The sequence below is a fragment of the Panulirus ornatus genome, chromosome 20 (assembly GCF_036320965.1).
Source record: "Panulirus ornatus isolate Po-2019 chromosome 20, ASM3632096v1, whole genome shotgun sequence".
NCBI classification, from domain to species: domain Eukaryota; kingdom Metazoa; phylum Arthropoda; class Malacostraca; order Decapoda; family Palinuridae; genus Panulirus; species Panulirus ornatus.
Genome location: NC_092243.1, coordinates 38,386,715 through 38,401,606, shown reverse-complemented (window position 1 = coordinate 38,401,606; position 14,892 = coordinate 38,386,715). Strand labels below are relative to the sequence as shown.

At 40.9% G+C, this 14,892-nt stretch overlaps 1 protein-coding gene across 17 annotated transcripts in view; it reads right to left on the bottom strand.

Moving 5' to 3' along the window:
• The window catches only part of LOC139755950 (uncharacterized), a 1,365,710-nt gene that overhangs the window by 336,364 nt on the left and 1,014,454 nt on the right, over positions 1-14,892 (bottom strand). For 2 of the 17 annotated variants that reach the window (XM_071674756.1, XM_071674758.1), the window contains exon 6: positions 3,808-4,278. The exons of the other annotated variants lie outside the window; for them this stretch is intronic. In XM_071674756.1, the coding sequence (XP_071530857.1) occupies positions 4,039-4,278 (240 nt within the window). In that variant the 3' untranslated portion in view covers positions 3,808-4,038. Of the gene's footprint in view, positions 1-3,807; positions 4,279-14,892 lie in introns of those variants that run through there. 17 annotated transcript variants of the gene reach the window in all.

Genomic DNA, 14,892 nt, shown 5'->3' with positions numbered 1-14,892 from the left:
GGGAAGTAAATGTTTATAGTTGTGTTACTGGAGTGATAGTTTTCATACATGGTGCTCTGACAAGAAAATAGTGAAATTTGGAAAAAATTGTAGCTTAGACATTGAAGCTTATTCTTTTTTTCAAAGTGATAGAGATGGAAAGCAAAAAGGTGTTTTTCATAAATGTACTGGAAAAGTTGAGGTCCAGATAAATTTTTGGTCTGTCAAGGCTTTATTATGGCGGATGACCAACTACCTACCCTCATGTATCCAAGATATGGTTGTACTTTGTGTAATGAAGAAAACTGAGAAACATCATAAGCCAATATTCCTGTTTCATGATAACAGAAGTGGACCAGGCAGTATGATACAGTGGTTAAATTGATGAAAACTACTATTGACGTTTGTGTAAATAAATTATACATTTCCCTTTTCCATAGCCAGAGGTTGAACCATTATGTGACATTCATTTTTTTCATTTCAAGCTAGAAGTTTTCAGTTTTCTAAATTATTTCTTACATTTTTCATATGTATATATATGTATATGTGTGTATGTGTGTATATGTGCGTATGTGTGTGTATATGTATATATATATATGCAAATATATGTATATTATCCCTGGGGATAGGGGTGAAAGAATACTTCCCACGCATTCCTTGTGTGTCGTAGAAAAAATATATATATATATATGCCTTATTATTTTGCTTTGTCGCTGTCTCCCGCGTTAGCGAGGAAGCGCAAGGCAACAGACGAAAGAATGGCCCAACCCACCCACATACACATGTATATACATACATGTCCACACATGCAAATATACATACCTATACATCTCAACGTATACATATATATACACACACAGACATATACATATATACACATGTACATAATTCATACTGTCTGCCTTTATTCATTCCCATCACCACCTCGCCACACATGAAATAACAACCCCCTCCCACCTCATGTGTGCGAGGTAGTGCTAGGAAAAAACAACAAAGGCCACATTCGTTCACACTCAGTCTCTAGCTGTCATGTAATAATGCACCGAAACCACAGATCCCTTTCCACATCCAGGCCCCATAGAACTTTCCATGGTTTACCCCAGACACTTCACATGCCCTGGTTCAATCCATTGACAGCACGTCGACCCCGGTATACCACATCATTCCAATTCACTCTATTCCTTGCACGCCTTTCACCCTCCTGCATGTTCAGGCCCCGATCACTCAAAATCTTTTTCACTCCATCTTTCCACCTCCAATTTGGTCTCCTACTTCTCCTCGTTCCCTCCATGTCTGACACATATATCCTATTGGTCAATCTTTCCTCACTCATGCTCTCCATGTGACCAAACCATTTCAAAACACCCTCTTCTGCTCTCTCAACCATACTCTTTTTATTACCACACATCTCTCTTACCCTATTATTACTTACTCGATCAAACCACCTCACACCACATATTATCCTCAAACATCTCATATCCAGCACATCCACCCTCCTGCGCACAACTCTATCCATAGCCCACGCCTCGCAACCATATAATATTGTTGGAACCAATATTCCTTCAAACATAGCCATTTTTGCTTTCCGAGATAATGTTCTCGACTTCCACACATTCTTCAAGGCTCCCAGAATTTTCGCCCCCTCCCCCACCCTATGATCCACTTCCGCTTCCATGGTTCCATCCGCTGCCAAATCCACTCCCAGATATCTAAAACACTTCACTTCCTCCAGTTTTTCTCTATTCAAACTTACCCCCCAATTGACTTGACCCTCAACCCTACTGTACCTAATAAACTTGCTCTTATTCACATTTACTCTCAACTTTCTTCTTTCACACACTTTACCAAACTCAGTCACCAGCTTCTGCAGTTTCTCACATGAATCAGCCAATAGTGCTGTATCATCAGCGAACAACAACTGACTCACTTCCCAAGTAGAGACTGAGTGTGAATGAATGTGGCCTTTGTTGTCTTTTCCTAGCGCTACTTATTGCACACACAAAGGGAGGGAGGTGCCATTTCATGTGTGGCAGGGTGTCGGCGGGAATGAATGAAAGGCAGCATGCACGAACATGTACATGTGTATATATGTATATGTCTGTGTATGTATGTGTATGTATACATTGAAATGTTTTTTTGTTTTTTTTTTCATACTATTCACCATTTCCCGCATTATCGAGGTAGCGTTAAGAACAGAGGACTGGGCCTTAGAGGGAATATCCTCACTTGGCCCCCTTCTCTGTCCTTTCTTTTGGAGAAAAAAAAAGAAAGGAGAGGGGAGGATTTCCAGCCCCCCACTCCCTTCCCTTTTAGTCGCCTTCTATGACACGCAGGGAATACGTGGGAGGTATCCTTTCTCCACTACCCCATGGGAGAAATGTATAGGTATATATATGTGCGTGTGTGGGCGTTTAGTTATATACATGTGCATGTGGGTGGGCTGGGCCATTCTTTTGTCTGTTTTCCTGCACTACCTCATTAATGCAGGAGACAGCAACAAAGTATAATAAAATAATTTAATAAATAAATGAGTTTGGTAAAGTGTGTGAAAAAAGAAAGCTGAGAGTAAATGTGAATAAGAGCAAGGTTATTAGGCACAGTAGGGTTGAGGGACAAGTCAATTGGGAGGTAACTTTGTATGGAGAAAAACTGGAGGAAGTAAAGTGTTTTAGATATCAGGGAGTGTATTTGGCAGCGGATGGAACCATGGAAGCAGAAGTGAATCATAGGGTGGGGGATGGGGTGATAGTTCTGGGAGCGTTGAAAAATGTGTGGAAGTCGAGAACGTTATCTTGGAAAGCAAAAATGGGTATGTTTGAAGGAATAGTGGTTCCAACAATGTTACATGGATGCGAGGCATGGGCTATATATAGAGTTGTGCAGAGGAGGGTGGATGTGCTGGAAATGAGATGTTTGAGGACAATATGTGGTGTGAGGTGGTTTGATTAAGTAATGAAAGGGTAAGAGAAATGTGTGATAATAAAGAGAGTGTGGTTGAGAGAGCAGGAGAGGGTGTTTTGAAATGGTTTGGTCACATGGAGAGAATGAGTGAGGAAAGACTGACAAAGAGGATATATGTGTCAGAGGTGGAGGGAACGAGGAGAAGTGGGAGACCAAATTGGAGGTGGAAAGATGGAGTGAAAAAGATTTTGAGTGATCGGGTCCTCAACATGCAGGAGGGTGAAAGGCGTGCAAGGAATAGAGTTAATTGGAACGATGTGGTATACCGGGGTCGACGTGCTCTCAATGGATTAAACCAGGGCATGTGAAGTGTCTGGGTTAAACCATGGAAAGTTGTGGGGCCTGGATGTGGAAAGGGAGCTGTGATTTCGGTGCATTATACATGACAGCTAGAGACTGAGTGTGAACGAATGTGGCCTTTGTTGTCTTTTCCTAGCGCTACCTCACACACATGCGGGGGGAGGGGGTTGTCATTTCATGTGTGGCGGGGTGGCGACGGGAATGAATAAGGGCAGACAGTATGAATTATGTACATGTGTATATATGTATATGTCTGTGTATGTATATATATGTATACGTTGAGATGTATATGTATGTATATGTGCTGTGTGTGGACGTGTATGTATATACATGTGCATGTGGGTGGGTTGGGCCATTCTTTCATCTGTTTCTTTGCGCTACCTCGCTAACGCGGGAGACAGCGACAAAGTATAATGAAAAATATATATAATACATATACATATATATATATATATATATATATATATATATATATATATATATATATATATATACACACTACTGTATATGTTAAAATTACAACAAATGTGAGAAACTCACAATGAAAGATAAAAGGAAGCAAACCTGTTATCTATTGGCAACTTTATTACTATGAATATCACAATGTGAAGGGAATCCATTACAATTTTATGTTATCAAATCAAGGATAATCCCATGATGGGGACTACTGCAAATTTTGAAATGATAAAATTCATACTGCTATAGACAAATAAAAGAAATTACAAGCAATTAAGCAAATATTCTCAATAATTCATCAAAGAGCAGTGGAAAGTTACTTTTGCAACAATACATATTGGGTTATGGAAAAAAACTATTTTTCAAATGAGTATTTATATGAGTGCGCAGATTTCCTTTCTGAGTAAATCTAAGGGAACAATAAGGGCAAAGAAATGGCTTCTCTCTTGTGTGAACACGGATGTGACTCGTCATATGAGTTTTCTTCTTGGTGGTGTAGGCACAGTAGGGGCAATGGTGCATCTTGGTAGTGGCGGTGAAGCCCTCCCTCGCTCCTGCCACTCTTCTACCACCAGAGAACACCTGTAGGGACGACGCCCATCTTAGTAGAGCCAGGATGGCGTTTCGAAGATGTACTGAAAGCCTCCACATGTCCTATCAAATATTCATTATTGATGCTGTCTATAATATACATTCTATGGTCTTTCTCTGTTAATAAAGGTCTCCATTTTCTATAATGCATAATAAACATAACATGATCAGAATGTAAAGTAATGAATCAAAGTTTTCGGCCTAAAAATAACTATATGCAGACATTTTCTCTTATTCACATCTGATACTAAACAGCAACCTTTGAAATACCAATGACTTTAAAAAATGGGGTAGCTCACACATGCAGATGAAGGGGAATCAAGTGAAAAATTAGATTAAAAAAAGAACTATTGTATAATTTTCTCACTGCTGCTAATCAATTAATTCTTTAATCATCACTGTCATTAAAATCATCAGTACTGCCCAGTTTACCCTGAACATGAACATTAAATGTCCTTGGATACACAACTAAAAGGGTCTAAATGTATATAATTGCAAGGTTACATATGAGGGCAACTAAAAACATCCATTCCATAAGGGGGTATCCATTATTCTACCTCTTGTGGGTAACACACAAATCCTTTGATTTAATCTAAAATTGAAATAAAATTTGATAGCATATCAATTGGTAGATTTTTCTTTAAAAGTGGCATTTTACAGTCACTTCAACTGACTTACATTTCGCATTAATTGAAATCTTTTGTTATTCAATATCAAAATTCCTCAACTTAATTTCTTTGATACTGTGCTTCCTGGGTTCAAAATAAATATTCACGTATGATGCAATGAAACACTACAAAGCTAAGGGTATATGAGTCAAAGTATCACAGTAAAACTTCACCTCCTATTACTCCATATATATATGGAGTAATAGGAGTAAATAGGAGTAAACCATGGAAAGGTCTGTAGGGCTTGTATGTAAAAAGGGAGCTGTGGTTTTGGTGCATTACACATGACAGGTACCAGCGCTACCTTGCTGAAGCAGGGGGTAGCGATGCTGTTTCCCATGGGGTGGGGTAGCACCAGGAATGGATGACAGCAAGCAAGTATGAATATGCACATGTGTATATATGTACATGTCTGTGTATTTCTATGTATATGATGATATGTATATGCATGTATAGGTGTGTGTATGAGCATCTATGTATGTATATATATATGTATATATATATGTATATATATATATATATATATATATATATATATATATATATATATATATATATATATATATATATATATATATATATGATAGAGTTGATAGAGATGCTCTGTGGAAGGTATTAAGAATATATGGTGTGGGAGGAAAGTTGTTAGAAGCAGTGAAAAGTTTTTATCGAGGATGTAAGGCATGTGTACGTGTAGGAAGAGAGGAAAGTGATTGGTTCTCAGTGAATGTAGGTTTGCGGCAGGGGTGTGTGATGTCTCCATGGTTGTTTAATTTGTTTATGGATGGGGTTGTTAGGGAGGTAAATGCAAGAGTTTTGGAAAGAGGGGCAAGTATGAAGTCTGTTGGGGATGAGAGAGCTTGGGAAGTGAGTCAGTTGTTGGTCGCTGATGATACAGCGCTGGTGGCTGATTCATGTGAGAAACTGCAGAAGCTGGTGACTGAGTTTGGTAAAGTGTGTGGAAGAAGAAAGTTAAGAGTAAATGTGAATAAGAGCAAGGTTATTAGGTACAGTAGGGTTGAGGGTCAAGTCAATTGGGAGGTGAGTTTGAATGGAGAAAAACTGGAGGAAGTGAAGTGTTTTACATATCTGGGAGTGGATCTGGCAGCGGATGGAAACATGGAAGCGGAAGTGGATCATAGGGTGGGGGAGGGGGCGAAAATTCTGGGGGCCTTGAAGAATGTGTGGAAGTCGAGAACATTATCTCGGAAAGCAAAAATGGGTATGTTTGAAGGAATAGTGGTTCCAACAATGTTGTATGGTTGCGAGGCGTGGGCTATGGATAGAGTTGTGCGCAGGAGGATGGATGTGCTGGAAATGAGATGTTTGAGGACAATGTGTGGTGTGAGGTGGTTTGATCGTGTAAGTAACTTAAGGGTAAGAGAGATGTGTGGAAATAAAAAGAGCGTGGTTGAGAGAGCAGAAGAGGGTGTTTTGAAATGGTTTGGTCACATGGAGAGAATGAGTGAGGAAAGATTGACCAAGAGGGTATATGTGTCGGAGGTGGAGGGAACGAGGAGAAGAGGGAGACCAAATTGGAGGTGGAAAGATGGAGTGAAAAAGATTTTGTGTGATCGGGGCCTGAACATGCAGGAGGGTGAAAGGAGGGCAAGGAATAGAGTGAATTGGATCGATGTGGTATACCGGGGTTGACGTGCTGTCAGTGGATTGAATCAGGGCATGTGAAGCGTCTGGGGTAAACTATGGAAAGCTGTGTAGGTATGTATATTTGTGTGTGTGGACGTATGTATATACATGTGTATGGGGGTGGGTTGGGCCATTTCTTTCGTTTGTTTCCTTGCGCTACCTCGCAAACGCGGGAGACAGCAACAAAGCAAAAAAAAAATATATATATATATATAGTGCCATTGTACAAAGGCAAAGGGGATAAGAGTGAGTGCTCAAATTACAGAGGTATAAGTTTGTTGAGTATTCCTGGTAAATTATATGGGAGGGTATTGATTGAGAGGGTGAAGGCATGTACAGAGCATCAGATTGGGGAAGAGCAGTGCGGTTTCAGAAGTGGTAGAGGATGTGTGGATCAGGTGTTTGCTTTGAAGAATGTATGTGAGAAATACTTAGAAAAGCAAATGGATTTGTATGTAGCATTTTTATTTCCACACATCTCTCTTACCCTTAGGTTACTCACTCGATCAAACCACCTCACACCACACATTGTCCTCAAACATCTCATTTCCAGCACATCCATCCTCCTGCGCACAACTCTATCCATAGCCCACGCCTCGCAACCATACAACATTGTTGGAACCACTATTCCTTCAAACATACCCATTTTTGCTTTCCGAGATTATATATATATATATATATATATATATATTTTTTTTTTTTGCATTGTCGCTGTCTCCCGCGTTTGCGAGGTAGCACAAGGAAACAGACGAAAGAAATGGCCCAACCCACCCCCACACATATGTATATACATATGTCCACACACGCAAATATACATACCTACACAGCTTTCCATGGTTTACCCCAGACGCTTCACATGCCTTGATTCAATCCACTGACAGCACGTCAACCCCGGTATACCACATCGCTCCAATTCACTCTATTCCTTGCCCTCCTTTCACCCTCCTGCATGTTCAGGCCCCGATCACACAAAATCTTTTTCACTCCATCTTTCCACCTCCAATTTGGTCTCCCTCTTCTCCTCGTTCCCTCCACCTCCGACACATATACCCTCTTGGTCAATCTTTCCTCACTCATTCTCTCCATGTGACCAAACCATTTCAAAACACCCTCTTCTGCTCTCTCAACCACGCTCTTTTTATTTCCACACATCTCTCTTACCCTTACGTTACTTACCCGATCAAACCACCTCACACCACACATTGTCCTCAAACATCTCATTTCCAGCACATCCATCCTCCTGCGCACAACTCTATCCATAGTCCACGCCTCGCAACCATACAACATTGTTGGAACCACTATTCCTTCAAACATACCCATTTTTGCTTTCCGAGATAGTGTTCTCGACTTCCACACATTCTTCAAGGCTCCCAGAATTTTCGCCCCCTCCCCCACCCTATGATCCACTTCCGCTTCCATGTTTCCATCCGCTGCCAGATCCACTCCCAGATATCTAAAACACTTCACTTCCTCCAGTTTTTCTCCATTCAAACTCACCTCCCAATTGACTTGACCCTCAACCCTACTGTACCTAATAACCTTGCTCTTATTCACATTTACTCTTAACTTTCTTCTTTCACACACTTTACCAAACTCAGTCACCAGCTTCTGCAGTTTCTCACATGAATCAGCCACCAGCGCTGTATCATCAGCGAACAACAACTGACTCACTTCCCAAGCTCTCTCATCCACAACAGACTTCATACTTGCCCCTCTTTCTAAAACTCTTGCATTCACCTCCCTAACAACCCCATCCATAAACAAATTAAACAACCATGGAGACATCACACACCCCTGCCGCAAACCTACATTCACTGAGAACCAATCACTTTCCTCTCTTCCTACACGTACACATGCCTTACATCCTCGATAAAAACTTTTCACTGCTTCTAACAACTTGCCTCCCACACCATATATTCTTAATACCTTCCACAGAGCATCTCTATCAACTCTATCATATGCCTTCTCCAGATCCATAAATGCTACATACAAATCCATTTGCTTTTCTAAGTATTTCTCACATACATTCTTCTAAGCAAACACCTGATCCACACATCCTCTACCACTTCTGAAACCACACTGCTCTTCCCCAATCTGATGCTCTGTACATGCCTTCACCCTCTCAATCAATACCCTCCCATATAATTTGCCAGGAATACTCAACAAACTTATACCTCTGTAATTTGAGCACTCACTCTTATCCCCTTTGCCTTTGTACAATGGCACTATGCACGCATTCCGCCAATCCTCAGGCACCTCACCATGAGTCATACATACATTAAATAACCTTACCAACCAGTCAACAATACAGTCACCCCCTTTTTTAATAAATTCCACTGCAATACCATCCAAACCTGCTGCCTTGCCGGCTTTCATCTTCTGCAAAGCTTTTACTACCTCTTGTCTGTTTACCAAATCATTTTCCCTAACGATTTTTGCAGGGAAAAAATGAAATTGAGTGGGAGACGTATAAAAGAAAGAGACAGGAGGTCAAGAGAAAGGTGCAAGAGGTGAAAAAAAGGGCAAATGAGAGTTGGGGTGAGAGAGTATCATTAAATTTTAGGGAGAATAAAAAGATGTTCTGGAAGGAGGTAAATAAAGTGCGTAAGACAAGGGAGCAAATGGGAACTTCAGTGAAGGGCGCAAATGGGGAGGTGATAACAAGTAGTGGTGATGTGAGAAGGAGATGGAGTGAGTATTTTGAAGGTTTGTTGAATGTGTTTGATGATAGAGTGGCAGATATAGGGTGTTTTGGTCGAGGTGGTGTGCATATTTATATATATGTATATATTTATATATATATATATATATATATATATATACATATATATATATATATATATATATATATATATATATATATATATATATGTGTGTGTGTGTGTGTGTGGTGTGAGGTGGTTTGATCGGGTAAGTAATGAAAGGGTGAGAGAGATGTGTGGTAATAAAAAGTGTGGTTGAGAGAGCGGAGGAGGGTGTGTTGAAATGATTTGGATATATGGAGAGAATGAGTGAGGAAAGACTGACAAAGAAGATATATGTCTCAGAGGTGGAGGGAAGAATGAGAAGCAGGAGACCAAATTGGAGGTGGAAGGATGGAGTGAAAAAGATTTTGAGCAATCGGGGCCTGAACATACAGGAGGGTTAAAGGTGTGCAAGGAATAGAGTAAACTGGAATGATGAGGTATACCAGGTCGACATGCTGTCAATGGATTGAACTAGGGCATGTGAAGCATCTGGGGTAAACCATGGAAAGGTCTGTGGGGCCTGGATGTGGAAAGAGAGCTGTGGTTTCGGTGCATCACACATGACAGCAAGAGACTGAGTGTGAATGAATGAGGCCTTTTTGTCTGTTACTGGCGCTGCCTTACTGGAGGGGGATGCTACTTCGTGTGCAGTAGGGTGGCAACAGGAATGGATGAAGGCAGCAAGTATGGATATGTACGTGTGTACATATGTGTAGGTCTATGTATGTATACGTCGAAATGAATATATATGTATATGTACATGTGTGGGCGTTTATGTATATACATGTGTATGTGGGTGGGCTGGGCCATTCCTCGTCTGTTTCCTTGCGCTACCTCGCAAATGTGGGAGACGGCAGACAAGTATAATAAAAATATAATGTGTATGTGAGTGGATAGGCCATTCTTTGTCTGTTTTCTGACATTACTTCGCAGATGCAGGAAACAGTGATTAAGTATAATACAAATAATAATAATGAAAATAATAACAATAATAATAATCATAAGTGGGGGGGGGTGCGCCACTTCATGTGTGGCGGGGTGGCAACAGGAATGGATGAAGGCAGCAAGTATGAATATGTACAGGTGCATATATGTATATGTCTGTGTATGTACATATACGTATACATTGAAATGTATAGGCATGTATATGTGCGAGTGAGGGCGTTTATGTATATACATGTGTATGTGGGTGGATTGGCCCATTCTTTTGTCTGTATCCTTGCGCTACCTCACTAATGCGGGAGACAGCGACAAAGTATAATAAACATGGAGTGAAAAAGATTTTGTGTGATCGGGGCCTGAACATGCAGGAGGGTGAAAGGAGGGCAAGGAATAGAGTGGATTGGAGCGATGTGGTATACCGGGGTTCACGTGCTGTCAGTGGATTGAATCAAGGCATGTGAAGCGTCTCGGGTAAACCATGGAAAGCTGTGTAGGTATGTATATTTGCGTGTGTGGACGTATGTATATACATGTGTATGGGGGTGGGTTGGGCCATTTCTTTCGTCTGTTTCCTTGTGCTTCCTCGCAAACGCGGGAGACCGACAAAAAAAAATATATATATATATATATATATATATATATATATATATATATATATATATATATATATATATATATATATATTTTTTTTTTTGTCGGTCTCCCGCGTTTGCGAGGAAGCACAAGGAAACAGACGAAAGAAATGGCCCAACCCACCCCCATACACATGTATATATATATATATATATATATATATATATATATATATTTTTTTTTTCATACGGTTCACCATTTCCCGCATTTGCGAGGTAGCGTTAAGAACAGAGGACTGGGCCTTAGAGTGAAAATCCTCACTTGGCCCCCCCCTCTGTTCCTTCTTTTAGAAAATTAAAAAAAAAACGAGAGGGGAGGATTTCCAGCCACCCACTCCCTCCCCTTTTAGTCGCCTTCTACAACACGCAGGGAAGACGTGGGAAGTATTCTTTCTCCCCTATCCCCTATTTATGTTATTTTTTATTTTGCTTTCTTGCTGTCTCCCGTGTTTGCGAGGTAGCGCAAGGAAACAGACGAAAGAAATGGCCCAACCCATCCCCATACACATGTATATACATACACGTCCACACGCAATTATACATACCTATACATCTCAATGTACACATATATATACACACACAGACACACACACACATACACATGTACATAATTCACACTGTCTGCCCCTACTCATTCCCATCGCCACCCCGCCACACACAGAATAACATCCCCCTCCCCCCTCATGTGTGTGAGGTAGCGCTAGGAAAAGACAACAAAGGCCCCATTTGTTCACACTCAGTCTCCAGCTGTCATGTAATAATGCCCGAAACCACAGCTCCCTCTCCACATCCAGGCCCCACAGAGCCTTCCACGGCCCACCCCAGACGCTTCACATGCCCTGATTCAATCCATTGACAGAAAGTCGACCCCGATATACCACAATGATCCAATTCACTCTATTCCTTGCCTGCCTTTCACCTTCCTGCATGTTCAGGCCCCGATCACTCAAAATCTTTTTCACTCCATCTTTCCACCTCCAATTTGGTCTCCCACTTCTCCTCGTTCCCTCCACCTCCCACACATACATCCTCTTGGTCAATCTTTCCTCACTCATTCTCTCCACGAGCCCAAACCATTTCAAAACATATATATATATATATATATATATATATATATATATATATATATATATATATATATATTTTTTTTTTTTTCTTTCTTTCAAACTATTCGCCATTTCCCGCGTTAGCAAGGTAGCGTTAAGAACAGAGGACTGGGCCTCTAAGGGAATATCCTCACCTGGCCCCCTTCTCTGTTCCTTCTTTTCGAAAATTAAAAAAAAAACAAGAGGGGAGGATTTCCAGCCCCCCGCTCCCTCCCCTTTTAGTCGCCTTCTACGACACGCAGGGAATACGTGGGAAGTATTCTTTCTCCCCTATCCCCAGGGATAATATATATATATATATATATATATATATATATATATATATATATATTACTGACTGGTTGGTAAGGTTATTTAATGTATGTATGACTCATGGTGAGGTGCCTGAGGATTGGCGGAATGCGTGCATAGTGCCATTGTACAAAGGCAAAGGGGATAAGAGTGAGTGCTCAAATTACAGAGGTATAAGTTTGCTGAGTATTCCTGGTAAATTATATGGGAGGGTATTGATTGAGAGGGTGAAGGCATGTACAGAGCATCAGATTGGGGAAGAGCAGTGTGGTTTCAGAAGTGGTAGAGGATGTGTGGATCAGGTGTTTGCTTTGAAGAATGTATGTGAGAAATACTTAGAAAAGCAAATGGATTTGTATGTAGCATTTATGGATCTGGAGAAGGCATATGATAGAGTTGATAGAGATGCTCTGTGGGAGGTATTAAGAATATATGGTGTGGGAGGAAAGTTGTTAGAAGCAGTGAAAAGTTTTTATCAAGGATGTAAGGCATGTGTACGTGTAGGAAGAGAGGAAAGTCATCGGTTCTCAGTGAATGCGGCAGGGGTGTGTGATGTCTCCATGGTTGTTTAATTTGTTTATGGATGGGGTTGTTAGGGAGGTGAATGCAAGAGTTTTGGAAAGAGGGGCAAGTATGAAGTCTGTTGGGGAAGAGAGAGCTTGGGAAGTGAGTCAGTTGTTGATCGCTGATGATACAGCGCTGGTGGCTGATTCATGTGAGAAACTGCAGAAGCTGGTGACTGAGTTTGGTAAAGTGTGTGAAAGAAGAAAGTTAAGAGTAAATGTGAATAAGAGCAAGGTTATTAGGTACAGTAGGGTTGAGGGTCAAGTCAATTGGGAGGTAAGTTTGAATGGAGAAAAACTGGAGGAAGTAAAGTGTTTTAGATACCTGGGAGTGGATCTGGCAGCGGATGGAACCATGGAAGTGGAAGTGGATCATAGGATGGGGGAGGGGGCGAAAATTCTGGGAGCCTTGAAGAATGTGTGGAAGTCGAGAACATTATCTCGGAAAGCAAAAATGGCTATGTTTGAAGGAATAGTGGTTCCAACAATGTTGTATGGTTGCGAGGCGTGGGCTATGGACAGAGTTGTGCGCAGGAGGATGGATGTGCTGGAAATGAGATGTTTGAGGACAATGTGTGGTGTGAGGTGGTTTGATCGAGTAAGTAACGTAAGGGTAAGAGAGATGTGTGGAAATAAAAAGAGCGTGGTTGAGAGAGCAGAAGAGGGTGTTTTGAAATGGTTTGGGCACATGGAGAGAATGAGTGAGGAAAGATTGACCAAGAGGATATATGTGTCGGAGGTGGAGGGAACGAGGAGAAGTGGGAGACCAAATTGGAGGTGGAAAGATGAAGTGAAAAAGATTTTGTGTGATCAGGGCCTGAACATGCAGGAGGGTGAAAGGAGGGCAAGGAATAGATTAATTGGATCCATGTGGTATACCGGGGTTGACGTGCTGTCAGTGGGTTGAATCAGGGCATGCGAAGCGTCTGGGGTAAACCATGGAAAGCTGTGTAGGTATGTATATTTGCGTGTGTGGACGTGTATGTATATACATGTGTATGGGGGTGGGTTGGGCCATTTCTTTCGTCTGTTTCCTTGCACTATATATATATATATATATATATATATATATATATATATATATATATATATATATATATATATATATATATATTTTTTTTTTTTCATACTATCCGCCATTTCCCGCGACAGCGAGGTAGCGTTAAGAACAGAGGACTGGGCCTTTGAGGAAATCTCCTTACCTGGCCCTCTTCTCTGTTCCTTCTTTTGGAAAATTAAAAAAAAAAGAAAAAAAAAAAAAGAAAGAAAAAAAAAAAAAAAAAGAGAGGGGAGGATTTCCAGACCCCCGCTCCCTTCCCTTTTAGTCGCCTTCTACGACACGCAGGGAATACGTGGGAAGTATTCTTTCTCCCCTATCCCCAGGGATAATATATATATATATATATATATATATATATATATATATATATATATATATATATATATATATATATATATATTTATTTATTTATTTATTATACTTTGTCGCTGTCTCCCGCGTTTGCGAGGTAGCGCAAGGAAACAGACGAAAGAAATGGCCCAACCCCCCCCCATACACATGTATATACATACGTCCACACACGCAAATATACATACCTACACAGCTTTCCATGGTTTACCCCAGACGCTTTACATGCCTTGATTCAATCCACTGACAGCACGTCAACCCCGGTATACCACATCGCTCCAATTCACTCTATTCCTTGCCCTCCTTTCACCCTCCTGCATGTTCAGGCCCCGATCACACAAAATCTTTTTCACTCCATCTTTCCACCTCCAATTTGGTCTCCCTCTTCTCCTCGTTCCCTCCACCTCCGACATATATATCCTCTTGGTCAATCTTTCCTCACTTATTCTCTCCATGTGCCCAAACCACTTCAAAACACCCTCTTCTGCTCTCTCAACCACGCTCTTTTTATTTCCACACATCTCTCTTACCCTTACGTTACTCACTCGATCAAACCACCTCACACCACACATTGTCCTCAAACATCTCATTTCCAGCACAT